At 40.2% G+C, this 18367-nt stretch overlaps 1 protein-coding gene and 1 long non-coding RNA gene across 4 annotated transcripts; one reads left to right on the top strand and one right to left on the bottom strand.

Annotated features, from left to right (window-relative positions):
* The first annotated feature begins 741 nt into the window (after positions 1 to 741).
* On the top strand, positions 742 to 10662 carry LOC146515151 (uncharacterized). Its single transcript, XR_014874849.1, has 7 exons — positions 742 to 928; positions 1049 to 1131; positions 1230 to 1406; positions 1553 to 1660; positions 2382 to 2453; positions 2547 to 2843; positions 2931 to 10662. It is a non-coding gene; the product is annotated as an uncharacterized LOC146515151 (long non-coding RNA).
* hmg20a (high mobility group 20A) lies at positions 10266 to 17004 on the bottom strand. 3 transcript variants are annotated; one of them, XM_085164695.1, is made up of 8 exons: positions 16910 to 17004; positions 16539 to 16748; positions 15318 to 15450; positions 14027 to 14064; positions 12914 to 12989; positions 12421 to 12636; positions 10986 to 11118; positions 10266 to 10799 (listed from the first exon to the last, which is right to left on the bottom strand). In XM_085164695.1, the coding sequence occupies exons 1-8, from the start codon at positions 16973 to 16975 to the stop codon at positions 10796 to 10798; spliced, it is 876 nt and encodes a 291-aa protein (XP_085020821.1). In that variant the 5' UTR covers positions 16976 to 17004; the 3' UTR covers positions 10266 to 10795. The 3 variants fall into 3 exon arrangements, with proteins under 3 accessions (XP_085020821.1, XP_085020823.1, XP_085020822.1); XM_085164697.1 differs by having other exon boundaries at positions 12914 to 12986; XM_085164696.1 differs by lacking the exon at positions 10266 to 10799 and having other exon boundaries at positions 10982 to 11118.
* Positions 17005 to 18367: the final 1363 nt, after the last annotated feature.

Below are 18367 nucleotides of genomic sequence, written 5' to 3'. Positions count from 1 at the left end.
ATACTTCTTGCAGGCCTTTCAGACTGATCTGGTAAGAGCATTTGGTAATCGGGCCTACAACAGGCCTGTCATGTTCATGTGTGATGGATCCCTGGTACTCCTCCGATCCATTTCCATGACATTCTGCAGAACAAGTCTAGAGGATCTGCTCCAGAAGTACTATGTCTTACTGAGTGGCCAGCATTCAGCACAGCAATTCAACATTCCCATTCTTCATCGATGTTTGAGCCATGTCATAAAAAATGCCAAGGACCTTTGTAAAAAAAAAAAAACATTTATATCAATAATTAAAAAAGAATACAAGATTTGTAATGTAAAGGTCCTACTAACAGTGATTTCATTCGTTCATTTTCCCAGCATTCCAGAGAACTACAGGCTTGGAATGCATGTGTTTGGGCTCCTTGCATGCTGTGATAACTTAAAAGACATGGATGATGTTGTCCATAGTGCAGCAATAGTGTTTTGCAGTCCTTGTAGTGGAAGGAACGTAACAAAACACTACAACAACTTGAAAATCCTTATGCAAAAATGGGGGACCCTGGATTTGGATAAAAAGACTGATTGCCGAAGATTACAAGGTTAGCTAAGATTTATTTTTTAAGTAACCATATTAATAACTTTTTTACTTGTGTCTGTCCCAAATGAATTAATGAATTCACATCATTTTAAAAATATATATTTTAAACCACAATAACATTTTATATAATTAATTTTTCTTTGGTTTGATAACTTGCTGAATACAGATATATATCTGTTTTACAGACTGATGTTCAGAATGCCCCCTAGAAGACCCATTTCCATGCAATTGTTGACAATGCAACACTGGATTGTGAGGGCAAAAGAAACATCTTTCATGCACCCAAATTTATTGCCGTTCTGGTAAATCACCTTCTACCACATGCAACTTTGTGGTCATCAATCATGCTCGGTACGTTTTTTTATTTGTTGTATTACTATCTTAAATGGTCAGTTATTCATTAATGTAAATGTGCTAAATGTTGAATTATCTATTTTAATCATGTTTTTGAATTACTTGGATTCTCCTTAGGGGATCTTGGACGTCATGGTACTGGTCCTGCTTACCAGCAGCTCAGTAAACTCTATGGTGACATTCAGCAATCCAAGAACCAGGTATCATAGCGAGAAGAATAAGTGAAAAAGAAACATAAATTGTACATAAATTTACAATACATAGATACTGACTTAAACAATGTACTATTGCATTTAAGAATTTTACACAAGACAATAGAACCCAAGGAATCATGGAGAAAAGCCAGTGGGATTTGAAAAAAATCCGTATCCAGAGAAGGAGACTGACAAGGCTTGATGACTTTGTGGAAATTTATCAAAAAATGCACGATGCCCTTCTGCCTGAATATGCAGACATGAAAACATCAAGACAAAAGGTATGAATAACTTCCTAATAATGAAAATTGTGTTTTATACAACTAGAATAAGAAACTAAGAAAAAGTGAAAACATTTGGCTATGACTATAGAATTAAGAGATGATAAAATAAGTAAGCATTAAAAGTATGTATGTGTAATCAACAGTCTTTTTGCGTGGAAATGGAGAAATGGAAAAACAAACGCATTAAATGAAAAGGTGTGTACGTGTCACCGTTAGTGACAGAACTGCCACTCAAGAAAAAGAAAACTGAGGTAAGTCATCATGTTCCCATTATTTTTAATAATTAAATCTTGTGATGTCCTCCTGATTGCCATACTCCTTTTATAAAGCATGAATTATAAATTATCATCCGTCTCCATGTTTCAATGTTTTATCAAACTGTATTCCAACTGATTACCTGAAATCTTTATGTGTTTTGACATTGTATTACACCTAGGCATGGGCCTTAGTGAACCCCCACTTTAATGCCAAAAAATGCATGTCCATAGGTGACATACGTGCAGGAGGAAGCTCAGGTTTTTTGCTTTTTGCTGGTCACACCATGTACAGCTTTGTTTTCAGCAGTTGTAGGCCAAGGGCATATGAATTAAACAAGCTTTCAAGGCTGATAATTGTCTTTTGGAGACCTACTGTATTAAGCACAGCTCGCGTGCCCTGACTGCAGGCAAGCAAGTTTGCAATCATACACTAGCATGTTCTCTGTACAGCTGGACCGGGCATCACATACTGCCCATGTTTTTATCTCATAGTTCCTCTGTTTACTTGGGACGTAATGTTGGACAGAGTCCTTTAAGGGGACTAGGCACTCATACACAGTCATATCAGTTCCTGTGTGGTACACCAACAGCAGGACAGATGCTCACTCGTTACATACATCTCAAATCAGAACAAGTTTGTCTCATTCATGACCATATTCTTTTGTATATTATATTCTATTATATAAAGTCATTCAAAAATGTTATCTGTTAACAGATAAAATGGAAGACCACTGTTCAAACCTTTAAACAGGAACAGCACAAACAATATGATGCTCGTCAAAACCAGGTATTTTTAGAAATGTTTTGAATGTCTACATTTATGTTTTTTGTGTTATTGTCATAAATGACTCTGAAAATTGACAAGTGTCTATCTTTGTAGGATGAGAGCCAGGAACAAATAGCCGTTTGCCCAAAAATAGCAACATACATGGCTAATAAAGCATCGGTCACAGTATGGAAAAGAGATTTATGTGCCTTCAAAGTGGATGCAATTGTTAATGCAGCTAATGAAAGTCTCTCTCACATGGGTGGACTTGCAAAGGCACTGTCTGCTACTGGAGGACATACTATCCAAGCAGAGAGTGATCTCTTCATTGCCAAAAATGGCAAATTAAAGGCTGGACAAGTTGCAGTTACCACAGCAGGCAAACTACCTTGCATGAAGCTGATTCATTTGGTAGGCCCGTGTCTGCAGAATGACCCCACAGTGCACATGATATCCCATGCAAAGAAAATTTTAACTAAAGGTATTTTGTCTGTGAAGGTTCTCAGTCATCCAGGTCATCGTAGTCAAAGGAGCTTGCAAAGAAAAGCGTCTGGACTTCTTCAAGTTGCTTGAAGACGTTTCACCTCTCATCCGAGAAGCTTCTTCAGTTCTAAGGTTAAATGGTGGGGAGTCCCAGATATAAACCTAGTGGGAGTTTCCCCCCACAGAGGGACAAAAGGACCCCCTGATGATCCTCTAATCGCCTGAGCCAAGGTGTGAAACTGGGTGTGGGTCCCAATCAGCCAGGGTTTGGGTTTTTTGTAATCTTCGGCAATCACAGTCTTTTCATCCAAATCCAGGGTCCAGGTTTTGCATAAGGATTTTCAAGTTGTTGTAGTGTTTTGTTACGTTCCTTCCACTACAAGGACTGCAAAACACTATTGCTGCACTATGGACAACATCATCCATGTCTTTTAAGTTATCACAGCATGCAAGGAGCCCAAACACATGCATTCCAAGCCTGTAGTTCTCTGGAATGCTGGGAAAATGAACGAATGAAATCACTGTTAGTAGGACCTTTACATTACAAATCTTGTATACTTTTTTAATTATTGATATAAATGTTTTTGTTTTCTTTTACAAAGGTCCTTGGCATTTTTTATGACATGGCTCAAACATCGATGAAGAATGGGAATGTTGAATTGCTGTGCTGAATGCTGGCCACTCAGTAAGACATAGTACTTCTGGAGCAGATCCTCTAGACTTGTTCTGCAGAATGTCATGGAAATGGAACTGTCACAAACCTGGGGGTCAAAGTGGACTGTGATCTGAAGTTTGATAATCAGATAAAAGCAGTGGTAAAATCTAGCTTCTTTCACCTCAGGCAGCTGGCAAAAATAAAGCCAATTCTTTCACGGCAGCACTTTGAGACAGTGATCCACGCCTTTGTTAGCACTCGGCTGGATTACTGTAATGCACTTTATATTGGGGTCAGCGCGTCATATATTACTCATCTACAGAGGGTGCAAAATGCCGCAGCTCGTCTTTTAACTGGCACTCGAAAGTTTGAGCACATTTCCCCTGTTTTAGCTTCACTTCACTGGCTGCCCGTTTCTTTTAGGATTCATTTTAAAATTCTTTTATTTGCTTTTAAAGCTCTCCATGGCCTCGCTCCATCTTATCTGTCTGAGCTGCTACAGCCTTATACACCCACCCGCTCTCTCAGGTCAGCTGATCAGCTGCTCCTGCATGTACCCAGGACTGGGCGTAAACTTAGAGGTGATCGTGCTTTTGCTGTAGCAGCTCCAAAACTGTGGAACGAGCTTCCTTTAGAGATCAGACAGGCCAGTTCTTTATCTGTTTTTAAGTCACTCTTGAAAACCCACCTCTTTACCCTGGCCTTTGACACCATGTGAGATGTTGGTTTTTATTTTTATTTTTTATTTTAGTTGTTTTTAGGTGATTCGATGCTGTTTTATCTTGTTTTTGTTTTAATATAGGGCTGTTTTAATTTTATGTTTTATGTGTTTTATTTATTTATTTTGCTGTTTTCTGTTATTCTATTGTTTTAACTTATTTTCTGTACAGCACTTTGTTCCTGTGCTGGGTATTTTAAAGTGCTTTATAAATAAAATTGGATTGGATTGGATTGGAAATGGATCGGAGGAGTACCAGGGATCCATCACACATGAACATGACAGGCCTGTTGTAGGCCCGATTACCAAATGCTCTTACCAGATCAGTCTGAAAGGCCTGCAAGAAGTATCACAGGGTGCAGAGTGGAGATGGCCTAGATGCAGAATCCAGTGAAAATATCCTCTTACAGTTTTCCTGTAATCTGAGGTCAAAGATGAGAATATGTAGAGTACAGTAAAGCAAAATGGGAAGATTTTACTATCAATTTTCTGGGAAACCGTACAGTAATTTTGGCTGTGGATCACAGGGTGCAGAGTGGGGGTCACCCAGAGTCAGAATCCAGTGAAATATCTGCGTCAACTCTTATAGTTTTCCTGTAATCTGAGGTCAAAGATGAGGACATTAAAAGTACAGTAGAGTAAATTGTGCAAAGTTTACGATCAATTTTCTGGAAAACCGTACAGTAATTTTGGCTGTGGATCACAGGGTGCAGAGTGGGGGTCACCCAGAGTCAGAATCCAGTGAGATATCTGTGTCACCTCTTACAGTTTTCCTGTAATCTGAGGTCAAAGATGAGGATATTAAAAGTACAGTAGAGTATATTGGGTAAATTTTATTGTTAATTTTCTCTGAATCATACAGTAATTTGGGCTGTGGATCACAGGGGGAAAAGTGGAGATGAATCAAAACTGGGAGTGGATTGTGAAGTAAAATATTGTCAGGACACAAAAGACTGCGTTTCTAAGCCGGGCTTCACCCATACCGTAATATGCGCAAGAGTAGTGCAACCACATTTTAGGTGCGGCTGGCGGTGCGGCTAACTTGACTGTGACTTCGTAAGTGAGGGCTCACTTGACCGCGGTCAGTTATTGAGTCTTTCGTTGACATCATGCTTCTCTTAAGGGATGGTGACCAATGGAAAAAAAGAAATCCCCTCCTCCTGCTGCCTTCAGGCCCCCGCAGCCAACTGAGTGTTAAAAACTAAACAGATATGAAAACACATGTAAGGAAAAATGTGTCATTTTTTTTCTAACAGTTTGTACACTTGGCAACCGAGTGTGTGTGTGTTTAGGTTAGAGTATCAAACTTTGGTGTGATAGATTACAGATTAAGGGTTTTGGTTTGTGCCTAACAGAGAGGCAATACTGGGTTTTGACAGGGGGTAACATTTGTGGCTTCGGTTTCACCTTGGAGGAAAAATGGTCAATTAACATAACACGTAAATAATATCATGGGTGGCAGCAGCCTTGGTTTAATGGTACAGATCACATATTCTACCAGAGAATTTGGGAATAAGAGGAGACCTGAAGGCAACACACTTGGGAAAAGGAGGAGGAGGAACTGAGCCAGAAGTTGACATGTGGGAAGTTTTTTTTTCTTTTACTCATCACATTCCAGGCATTGTTTCCTCCTCCTTACTGCCCAGGTCCTGGGCACCGAGGCCAAGAACTTTCCAGGGCTGGAGGAGAGTGCGTATGAATGAATGATGGATAAAAGGAAGCGGAAGGATGACTCTGATTTTCGTCTTTTGGCATGTGCAGAGTCACTTTCTCCTTCTCCAATTAAATAAATACAATGAAGCGGCATGGTTTCATCCTTTGTTGCCCCAGGCCTTCTCTATGAGTGGCATGCTTGTCTGAGTAATTTGAAGAATATGAGCCTGTAAAATTACAAAAAATATTTTAGTATCGCAGTCACATGCGGCTCAAAAGTGTCTAAATGCAAGAAGAAAAAAAAGAGACACTTCTATATTTTTTGGACAGCTTTTTATGTTGTAACCAAAGAACATTTTATCACAGTGGGAGCCGGGTTCAATGAGAGAGTGAGGCAGAGACAGGAAGATGTGAGTCAGGGTCGGCCGGCAAAAGAAAAGCAGTGAAGTTTGGACTGACTCATTGAAAGTAAGTGCACTGTCCCTGATAATAAAGCAGCAGAAAAATGACATGCAACTTTTTTCTTTTTTTCCCTATTATGGAACTAAGAGAAGCTGACAGACCACACAGGAGAACATCCATCATCGCTGTGAACCTCAGACACTATTTATCTTGCTACATTTCTGTCTCATACGTTTGCTCGTTATAATGTGTTATTCAAGTAAACCCTCCAGAAAAACCTTTTCCTTTGAAATTTGAAGTGTTATCCATCCCCTGTTACTGTAAACCTCTTACTTCCAGACATAATGAGAATCTGCATCAGCAGATCAGAAACAGACCTTACAGAATGCATCGGTTCAACTTTTTTTGGCACAAGACGACCGAGACCACAACTGCAGAGAAGCTGCTCTGCAGCTGACCATAATAAAAGATCTTAATCTCCAATCTGGGAAATCAGCAGCCGAACATAAAAGTGATGCCAATGAACCGGTTTGATCATCTGAGCCCATTTAAAGATAATGAGTAGTATTAGAAGTAAGGCAGTGCATACAAGCATTTCCATAAATGCATACCAGCTCGTGTAATTAAGCCAACGCCAGCTTAGCTCAAGCCTGACTGACTGACAAAAGGTAGGCTCAATCTGACCATAATAGTGCATGTTATTATGGGAACAGAAGCCATTCAGGACACTGAGAGCGTCAAGTGCCAGTTCAGCACATGACGCCTGACTCATCCTCTCTCCTCTGAGTCACTCTCTCCTCCTTTTGGTCCAGGATCAGTGGCTCTCTGCTCCTCTCTCCTAATGTCAACCATTCTACGGACTGGATACCGGCCAGCGATGCAGGCACTGCCCCGCTGAGGAAGAAGACTTTTTTTTATTTAATTGTTTTGTATTCCACCGGGTGTTTCTCTGTTAAGACAAAAGACTGGGTGTGATGACGGCGTGGCAAGAAGAGGGCAAAAAGAGACGTCACGAGGGACCGAAGTGCTGCTTATCTGTCCCAACAATTCTGTCATGTCCTAAAACAGAGGTTATCACACAAGGCAGACTGGCTGCTTGGAAATAAGAGGGCAACATGTGAACCTCAAGGGAAAACGTGATAACAAGGCATCACAGGAGCCGCTACCGTCTGCAGTGTATTCCTTTTCCTTGTTGCTTTTACAGCTTTGTCCTAATATCAAAGAGAGAAAAAAAGCTGTAGTTAAGCCCATTATACAAATGAGCTTTATGACCTACTGCACACACTGATGCCATGTACATGAAAGGTGAAAGGTGATCCTCGAAGCTAAAAAGGCAAGCAACTCTAATAAAATATGAGATCTCAATGTTAACAGAGCTCTGCAAGATCAAGTTTCTCACCTGTAGTATCTGGCATTGCGAATCAGTTGATCATGTTTGTTGACGCTAACAGGCGTAAATGTACACGTGGGTCAACGGGGCTGAAGCTGAAGCCAAGTGAGGTGGGAATGTGGATGTTTCCCGAGTTACCTCTTTGGGGGGTTTTCAGCAAGGAGAGGACTGAAGAGAGGACCAAAGCTATACTGGAGAACTCATAAATGAAGACCATGCTGTTAAATGGATGGATAGGTAGACCATGAGTCTTTTTATCTATCACCACCAGCAGCTCAAGCTTTTCAGTTGACAACTGGGAAATCTCAGGATTCAAATGTTGTAAACATTGTTTTATCTTGCGCGATCCTGGATTCTCCTCTAGCACTTGTAGAAACCTGCAATCAGCTGGGATCAGGTTATTTTCCAGTTTGCAAATGTTATCTGGAAACAGAATCTGCTAAGCATCAGTACCTTAACACGGTCACTGTGAACACGTTTATTCTAACATCGCTCTAGTCATAGTCAGGCTAATGTACAGATTGCTTATGTGCATAAACAACATAAGGTCTTTAACAGTAAATATTAGCCCCAAAAGCTGGCGTTTGATCAGCTTCTGGGCTGTAAAATGTAAGACTTTCACAATGACTGTTTGAAGAGGTCTCTTCACCAGTGCTGTATAGTGTACAGGAGTTGGGAGCTGGACGTTTGCAATGCAGTGGTCAGCAGCTCACTAGTTCACTGTATGAAATGACATATTGTCTCTGGGAACAGGACATCTGTTAGGAAAAATGTTGGCTGTGCTGCCATGACACATTATGAAGAGGAAGTGTCAGTTGGCACAAAAGGAAACGGGCATCAGTGAAAGGAAACAGGAAGGGCTCACAATGTAAAGTCAAAAGCTAATATAGTAGCAACTTTAGACTTCATATCCAGGCCAGCTTCACATCAGAGAACAGAAACACTTGCATTTAATTTCTATAAAAATCGCAATATAGAAGTGTTTTACTAAAAAGGATATATGGCACAGCCTTCTCCTGCGGCTTAATATGATTACGAGAGGGTAAATTCACAAACACGATACAGATGTGAGCCATTGCCGGTGAATGTGCTGCAGATTGCAATGTAATTGTATCTCTCTCTCTGCAAATTACAGCAGATCTGCTCAGTTCGCTTCAGCAATCCAAATCTTTTTGACTTCACATATCAGCTGCAAGTAAATAGGCTTAGGTGCCAGCCAAGTAGATTATAGCAGATTAGCTTCTTGGTTTTATGTGTACAGTACACCTACTAAAATCTAGGCTTTTAGACAATGCCAAAATCAAAGATCCAGAGTAATAAAACCAGCTGCTTTACCATCTACAGTCGTCTAAAGAGTGACTGTCTTCACATCTGAGTCGGTGTTATGCAGCAGGTAAACAAAAAAATTATTCAGAACTCTGACTTGTTGTCTGTTTTCCACTTGCCCACTAATCATAATTTAAGGACAAAAAGAAGTTCTTTTTCTAAATACTGCATTTGTTATTTTAAATCTAAAATCAAAAACTGAGAGACATATTCACTCCTTGATGGAGCACTCCAAGTGTGATCAGAGGCATTCTGCTTGCCTAATTATCCCACAGATGTGTCTACAACTTGATTAGTGTGCAACTGTAGCAAATTAATGGGTCGGATATAATTAAATAAGGCACAGAGTATTCCCAGAAGCACTCTGGCCTCAGTAATTATCAGGTCTGAGACAAAAACTCTACCGAACTGAACTCCAAGCAGAGTCTAGCAACATCCCGGCAGTGCTCTTTACCTGGATAATAAAGTCCCCAGCAGTAAAGCATGGTGGTGGTAGCATCACGCTATTGTGGCATTTTCCTGTTGTAACTTTCTGAAGAATGAATGCAGCCAAAAATGCAAACGCCCTTGAAAGAAGATGAACTGCTCTTGAACCTAGAGGGCAAAGGGAAGACAACAATGACTTGATACTTACAACCAAGACAATGCCACAGTGGGTAAAGGATAGTGTTTAAACACCACAAAACGACTGTGGGACACCTGAAGTCAGAAATTCAGTTTATAGACTTTCTACATTCATTCTGATCTGCAAGACCTGTCAGTAATAATTTAAACAAAATAATGTATGCAGAGCTTTTAGAGACTTGCATTAAAATTTAAGCAGCTATATCCTCTTAATATTATTATAATAATACTTTCATGATATTATTGGAGAACAGGAGAAAGATTTCAGTGACACTTGTGTTTGCATTAGGATTAACAAAGTTCTTTCTTATCTTAAATATTTCTAACCATGCATTTTCACGCTTCATGTTGGTTTATTAAATACAGATTGCCCCATTTCTAAACAATGTGTACAAAAAGTAAGTGGTCTGAATATTTTCTAAATCCACTGTATAAACTACACTAATGCTAAAAGACACTTGAAACGCTTGAAGTTGGAAATCTAGGGCAATGGTGTCTTGTGTATTTAGCTCTGATTTCAGAGCAAACATATGGTATTCCCCATCATATCACGAACCTCTCCAAACAAACTGAAGGCTTACGTGATGTAAATGCATTTATTGAAAACACAAACACTTTTCACACAGAAAAAAAAAGAAAACAAGAATGGCACATTTTTCACCTCAACAGAGCATGAAAGAAAGACAGTCTCTTCAACAGTATGTCCTGGGTATGTAAATACAAATCCACTGACAACACATCTGATAATGACTTAGATATTGTTCTGGAGGTTGGTATAAACAGACAGTGAAGACCGAACAGGAGCAATAACAACAGAAAAGTGTTGTAAATATTCTCTGATTACTTTATAAAACAAACTATGGCTATGTTAATAGTGTGTGAACAGGTTTACAAAAAAAAACAGAAGTAAAAAAAAATTATAAATAAATATGAGACGCTACATTACCCTCGCTTGTATCACTTTAGCAGAGTAACAAAAGTTCTTTTAAACTCGGCTGAAATGAGAGATCAACAAGAAGATTGGACGTAGAGAGGAAGGGCATAAACCAGGAAGGAGCGTCTGTTTAATGTCCTGTGAGTCAGTCCATTGCATCAGCTGAACTTGAATCCAATTATCTGAGTCAAACAGCAGTAAAACACATGATTAAAATTCTTCACAGATGAAACAAGAAAAACATTCAACTGTGGTGAAGCAGACGTACAAGAGTGGCCTGTACATGAACTAGGAGAGTGAAGTGAAAATTACATCAAGTAATATGTAGAAAAATCTAAATTGGAGTGGAGGATGGAGGTATCGCTTACCTGTCCAAGCGGTTGACCACCTCTCTCACAGTGTTGATGAGATTCTCGTGTTCTTGAGGGTTACCGACAATGATGCTATGGAGCTTCTTCATGTAGGAATCAATGGTTTCAAGAGTGGGTGTCTCGCCACTGCCTGCAGGCCCACAAGAGTGTGTTTTTCAGGTCAAATATGTTCACAGAGAAGCACAAATATGACCAAATATGGCTCTCAAGCAAGAATAGATAACACAAGCAAGATTTATCACATCGTAGTAGGGCGACTCACGCTGGACACTGTTGACTTTTCCAAAGTAATGTCAAAAATGCTTCTGAACGGATTCCTGCATTTCCAGACACATGCTAACCTACAATTCCCCAAAGCGACCCTCATATTAAACCATAAATTTGGCTCTGTTACAACCAGAGACCCAACTACTGCCACTAGCAGAGGTGCAACAAACAACAGTAAAATCTACAAACATGAATTGAGCAAGTTCTCGTTCAAGAGACCTTACAGTCTTTGTTGAGCTTCTCAGAGACTAGACTTGAGAGCGTTTTGCAATCAACTTTCAGTGCGAAGCTCTTAGGAAATAATTCCAGGAGCGTTCTGACTATTTCTGCTGTTTGCAGACTCAGTGTCTCTGCTGTGAGAAAGACATTCAAACAGGTGAGGGAGAAAATTGCCAGGAAAACATCACAGCTGTGAACTCAGTATAGACTTTAAATGTAGATGAAACAAGAGTAAAGACATTGGGAGCAAATTCCATTTCAACAATAAATTACATTAAAATAAAGAATTCCCTGATTCCCAGGCTCATTACAAAATAGTCTACAAACAAAAAAAATGAGTTAGCCGTGTTTAAATGTGTGGATTAATAGAAGACTCTGGAGCTCAAGGAATAAATAAATACTTTGTCTATGTGTATGTATGGCTCACCATCTTCAACCGTGACTGTAGAACTAATATCTTACTACACTGGTTCGTGTGTGTCGAGGGATGAAATACTGTTAGTGGATCTTAAGTCGATACCAGTTTATGATGTGCATTCATCAGCATCACACTGAGCCCGAAAGTGCAATTGCACAATTTAAGAAATAAAAGCAGTGGATTTCTATCTTGTTTTTTTGCAGGGTTTTCCATTAGGTACCAGCTACTTTTTTATTACCTGCTCGGCCAGGGTTCCAAGCAATCCAAACAAGTACTAAATACTAGGTATATATTCGGTTCGACGTCCACCTTTGTTGTAGCGTTCGTGTCGCATTTTAATTACGCTGCTATGACAACAGGCATGCAAAAAAGGTACTACTGGGTTGTGATGGAAAACCAGCCGATCCAAGTCAATCCGTGGCGACTCGACCCAAGTAGGTACTAACGGAAAAAGAGCTTTATTAACGCGATCTTTGTTTGACACCTTTGTGAATGCAGGATCCACAGAATACTGCTGGGTGCTCTCACCTGGCAGGGGTATAGTGGAGAAGCTAGAGCTGAGAGCCTGGCGCAGGGTCTCCAGGTGTTGGTGAAGGAGCCCGTTGCGTCCCCTCTCCTGCATGACGTCCCCTTCCAGCCTCTCTACAGCGCCGCGCATGCTCTCCACGTGCTTCTGCAGGGCTGCGTTACGCTCCTCATACTCCATGTTTGTCTTACGCAGCTGCCGCAGCTCAGCTTCACGTGCTGTTGAGGGAAACGTATGCAGAAGAAAGAGAACAGTGGTCGATCACAGGGGGAGCTCTGGGGCAGATGACACATCTACACATCAATTTTTCATTTGCTCTGAGAGTTTAGGATATCAGTGAGTTGCAAGCGGAGCTATTTTAGGACAGTGCCCATAAAGTGTGGTGGTCCTTAAAGTAGCAGAAGAATGTGTTTAGAAACTAGACAAATAGACACAAAGTTTAATAACAAATAATCATTTTTAAGAAGACAGCAGGTTGGGATCGAGCTCTTTTACCTTTGCTGTGGTTTAGAAACTCCTCTGTGAAGATCGGTATGTCAAACACAGTTCTGTCCTTTCCCTCTGCATCCTTCTGTTTATAACCGGAGACAGCGAGACAGAAGGAGATAAGCTCAACTGTGAAAACACTTGGCCACGCAGACTGACAGCAAAGAGGTGGTCATTTATCTGGGCTGTGTGTGGGTGGGTAATTGATTTTATACCTAGCCACCGGGGAAATACAGTGATACAGTATAAGAAATGAGGAGGTAGACGTAATCTCATCAGCGGTGCTTCTACAATATCAAAGGCTCTGAAATGGTTTGCAATAAATTTGCAATAAAATACATTTTGAAACAGAAGCGCAAGACGCAGCACAGCTTTAATCCCCTCCTCTAAAAGAATGCATCATCTTTCCTCACATCTTAACATAATGACATTAATGCTGAATCCTCATTAAATTCAAAACACTGGTATTCCCTCGGGAATCTGTGATTCCAAGTCAAGTCACCTTGGCTATAACCCTTCAGAGTGTGCTGAAATACTTACAAAGGAAACCTCTTAAACACACGCAGAACTTAATAAAAATGAATTACACAGTTAGTACAAGGCAAGTGTTTGGATCAAAAAAAAACACAGCACCAAAGAGGATTAAGCCCGCTTTAGTCACGCAACAATAGGCACTTAACACACAGAGCAAGATGAGGGCAAACAACCCAAGAAGTTTCCTGGGTGACAAAAGCCAGAAAACACACACATATTAAGAAAACTTTCAACTAATGACTAATTCTCTTTCATTTCATGCTATTACAGCTTCCTCATAAATACTAATAAAGAGACCATGATGGGAAAATTACATTAGCACCAATATAGATGTGATTCACAAAATGCCACATTTGCTTCGTTTTTCTGTAAATACACCATGACCCCAACATTTCTTCTGTTTGCTTTACAACCGCTAAAATGCTGACTAAGTACATAAAGTGCTCATGTCTTCCTCTGTACTCGACAATGATATCCCCCCTCAACATAATGAGTGATCTTATCTCGTTATTAACTTTGTGTTTGAAGTGTTTTAAAAGATAGAGTCAGAGTACGTGTGAACGAGCAGAGATGGAAAGAGTCACTGACCTCGTGAAGGGCCTCGTTGGCTACCTGGTGTCCAACATCTGGAGTGGAAGGAAAGAAGCAAAGAGGACAGCCGATGATTCATTTATCTGGAGAGGTGTGTCTTTACCACAACACAAACTGACAGAGTGAACAAAAGTAGTTCAAGTAAGGACAAAATAAATCCCCTCAGTGCACTTTGTATTGTGAATCATCGGGAACAAAGCAGAGCATCAAGTTCAGATCACGTTCTCGTATTTTTTTTCAAGAGCACAGCTGTTTGTGTCATTAACATTTCTGGGATTTAAAAGGAGAGAGCTGAAGGAGAGGTAATGCCGACCTTATGTCGAGCAAGCAAAGCAACGGCCTCTTGGCCTTAACTTGAACTGTTACTCACGAGCTCAACTAAGAAGTTGCAAAGTATCGTTTTCGATTTTTCCGCTGAATGAGGAAAAAACAAAGAATTTGTTGTGATTTATGTTTTACTAAATACTGAAATATGTTCAATTACTAAACTGTAAGCAGAAATATGTTAGGGGTCTCTGTTAATCAGAAAAGATTTGATAGTTTTGTTTTGTCACAATCGACTTAACGTGTATGCATTATTAGTATTTTTATTCATTTAAGCAGAAAATCGCAAAAGTATTGATGTCCGACTGATATTAGCCATTTACTGGTATATCTGCATTTGTATTTTTAACGTCCAATAAATATAATGCATTTAAAATTTTAAAAAGGAGACGGGAAAAACACACTTGGAGCATGTTACGAGTGTTAATGTTGCGTATTTTGGCTAGGGAGTGTTAGGGAAATCTTTTTATTTTCCTCTGTATGTGTGTGGAAAAAAGAAAAATATCAGCGAAAAATCAGTATTGATATCAGTCTTATAAATCCTATATTGGTCAAAAAATATATATAGACTCTAATGAGATATGATTTTACAAAGAAAAGCTCTAAATGATCATTTGGTTCCCTGTTCGAGGACTCCTTCAAAACTCAACATTTTCCTCTCCTGAAGAGAGATTTCAAACTTCCATTTTGTGTGATAATGATTTGAAAAGACAAACAGGAACCACAAGAACACACTGACTGCTCACTGTACGGTATGATTTTCATTAGATACACGTTTATGTGAGTCATCCTGTCTGGAAGGGATTTGCGCACCAAAGAAAGGCTGGATTATCCAAATATCATCAGACAAAGGAAGTAACTCACTTGCCAAAAGCTTTCAAACGGCAGACCCTAATGGATGGTGGGCCACAAGCCAAACTTTTGATTTTCAGCATTCGATGCCAACCAGCCACCCTGATCTCACCTCCCCTGTGCCTCTTGCCCTTCTGCTTCTCCTGGACCTTCCTGGTGAAGTGTTTGTAGGCCTCCGTCTTCTGGTACTTCTCCAGCTCTCGCATGTAGCGCTCCTTATCGCGCTCTGCCTCGTCCAAGTATCGCTGCAGAGACGAGAAACAAAGGTGAGAAAAGCCGGGGAGACTTAGATGCAAAGGCTGGAAATAAGATTTGTGCAAAATATGATGGAGGATGATTGTGGGTTAGATTGTGAGCTGAGTGGGAGTAATTATTCCTAATCAGTATGAATTATTTTCAACAAACTAAAAACAAACTGCAATTTTCCAATATTAATAACCTACAATCGCTCAATTCACAGAAGGGAGAAAAAGCATCTTGTAATATAATTAGTAGAAAAGCTTATTAAACCATCTCCATTCAGAGGTCTCGTCCCAGCGTACCGCCTAATCAGTCTGAGCTTTCGACTGTGTGAAACACATCGGCACATGCTCTTTGCCAACTTTGGAAAACAAAACATGTCCAGACATTTCAAATATTCTCTGTAAAAATAGCAAGAAGAAAAACTCCCACACTGAATAGGATTTTTCTTCTCTTTTGCTAGCATTTGTGAGCTATTCATGAGAGCTAAAGGGACTCCAAAATGATTACGGTTCTGCTGGATCTTTAAATGTGCATCTTAAGCTCAGTGGTCCATCTATAGATTGGGACTGGAATAAAAAAGTTAATCTGTTAGAACAAAACTCCAAATGCTTCAATCATAAGACGATGCTCGTTTCTGCTGTTCTTGTAGTGCATCTGAGGGCATCAAGCTTCGACAATACAATCTGTTAGAGGCCGTCAGAGTTTCTTTGTCAGCTGCAAACACACGGTTGCTATGGATACTAAGGGAACTTTTTCCCTAAGCCGTTTTTGTGCAAAGTGAAAAATTACATGACGCTTTGCTGGTTTGAGGTATTGTTAAATCTGGCAAGGGATACTCTGTGTTGGCATGTTCCAGATGAATATTGCTTGCTTCTGCTCTCTTCATGTTCTTCCACTGCTTTCTCAAAAGCTGCACTCCATAGTTGGACGTGAGTGAAAACATAGAGATTTGTTTTTAAATCCTTTTGCAGGTAATCTTAAAACAGACTCGCATACAACTGGAAAGAAATGCCAACAGAAATGTTTTGACACATGTCTCTCCACCGCTGTGGGCTCACTGTGTAATCCTGTCTCGAACTTCTCTGCTGACCTGCTTCTCCTCGGGGGGCAGCTTGCTCCACTCGTTGCCCAGCATCCTTGTAATCTCTGGAAAGGGCACGTCTGGACGCTCTGCCCGTAGCTGCTCCCGTCTGTCGTTCATGAAGCGAACGTAGCCCGTCAGGGGGGCCTTGGGAGCGTTGCTGTCCTTCATTGGCTTCTTCCTCTTCCTCCCCTTGGTCCAGCTGCCACGTCGGGGTTTCTGCCAGAAAACAAAAACAAACATATTTTAAAGGTTCACGTAGGGGTTCTACCCTGACGTGTACTGGCAAGACTTTCTTTTAGTGTGAACTGGAATTTTTATTAATTTATATATGTATTTTTTTAAACGTGTCATCCGATATCTGTGTGTTCACCTCTTACCTCATCTCCGTTTCTCTGGCTGTTGTTGTCAGCATTGGCTGCAGGTGAGCCTGTCTGCTCATCCATGACTCTTACGAGGGAAGATTAGATCTGGAGGAAAACACTAGATGTTAGAACAAAAAACATTTCACAGCAGAAACAGCCAATAAACTATTTTTCAAAGAATGAATATATAATCTCAAAAGGCCAATGTTTAGTTAACCTAAAGATCAGGTGAAAAACTAGGCCATAGATTGCTGCCCAAAGGTGGGTTAAGCATTTTGAGACTGATCGGCTTCTTGTCCAAACTCCACCCAGGTTTGGCTGCAAAACAGTCTCTTGGCCAGCCACATTTCCTCTAATAGAAATGTCTTGCTGCTATCAATCACAATTGAGTAAGTAAATGAAAAAAGAAAAACACAACACATTTACTTCTCAAGCACTAACGCAGCCTATTTTTAACAGCAGCAGTGTAGCAGTATTGCCTTAAACTTAGAGATAAGAGAACACCACTCAATGTGCTAAAACACTCTCTCAATAAAACCGCACTCACTCACTGAATATCAGTGCTTAAAAAAAATGAGATTAACTTGGAATCGCCATATTTTGGGAGCCTCTAACCCACTTGAAAACACTACAAAGCATTGGTGCAAAAAAAACACCAAATGAATGGCGATAGCACTGAATTAAAACCTGTGCTGATTCAGGCAGCTGCAGCCCAAGTTGAGCTCTATATATAGGAGCAACACTTTGCATTTTAACCTTTGACCTCTCCTTTGACAACATGGGAAATACACCTCTTTAGCCTGGATGTGGTTTCTGCCCTCTGCCATTAAATACTGTGGGAAAAGTCACAGAGGAATTAGTCAGTCTACCTCAAAAAGCTCTTATGGAAAGCCCCCCCCCCCCCCCCCCCCAAAAAAAAGGGGTAAGCCAGGGTTTTCTTTTTTAGACTTTTTTTTAAGACCCTGAAAAAATGATAATAAAATCCAGTGATTCTGCAAACTTCTCCCCCGTCTGTCATCCAAGGAAGCTTATTTGATTTTACTTTAGGAGTTCTGGGTTAGGTTGTAAGACGCTGGGTTTGACTAAAAAAAAATCTCACGAAGAAGAAAAAAAGAGCACAGAAAAGACTAAACGATGCTCTGTGTAGCAGAAAAAGGCTATGCCACAGTGCCCTCTGCTGGACCTTAGCACATGATGCATAACTCAAAGCTCTTTTCTCCAGATAAAATGGTCCACTATCACAATCTGTGAGATAAAATATGATGTTTAATAGTTTCACTTTTCACACAGTGGCATATTCAAGTAGCATGTGATCACCATACGGCATATAACAGAGTGCGCTTTGTCCTTTATTATAGTATACAGCTTTACCTTGGTACAAGGAGGTACCTAGGCCAACTGATGTTCCTATATTTTACACAGCAGCAGCTATAAATTATTAGACACCACAGGATGCTGTTAGGTTTAGGAGCT

This window comes from Neolamprologus multifasciatus, chromosome 7 (genome assembly GCF_963576455.1).
Source record: "Neolamprologus multifasciatus chromosome 7, fNeoMul1.2, whole genome shotgun sequence".
Taxonomy (NCBI): Eukaryota; Metazoa; Chordata; class Actinopteri; order Cichliformes; family Cichlidae; genus Neolamprologus; species Neolamprologus multifasciatus.
Note: the sequence above shows the minus strand (reverse complement) of the source record. Positions and strands in the feature narration are given on the sequence as shown.

Excerpts from the sequence above, each read along its gene's own strand:
- hmg20a (XM_085164695.1), bottom strand. The coding sequence starts at position 16,975 with ATGGATGAGCAGACAGGCTCACCTGCAGCCAATGCTGACAACAACAGC. Across the intron at positions 12,990-14,026 it reads CCAACGAGGCCCTTCACGAG|AAGGATGCAGAGGGAAAGGA; the intron begins GTCAGTGACTCT and ends GGTTATAAACAG. Across the intron at positions 12,637-12,913 it reads GTTTCTAAACCACAGCAAAG|CACGTGAAGCTGAGCTGCGG; the intron begins GTAAAAGAGCTC and ends TTCCCTCAACAG.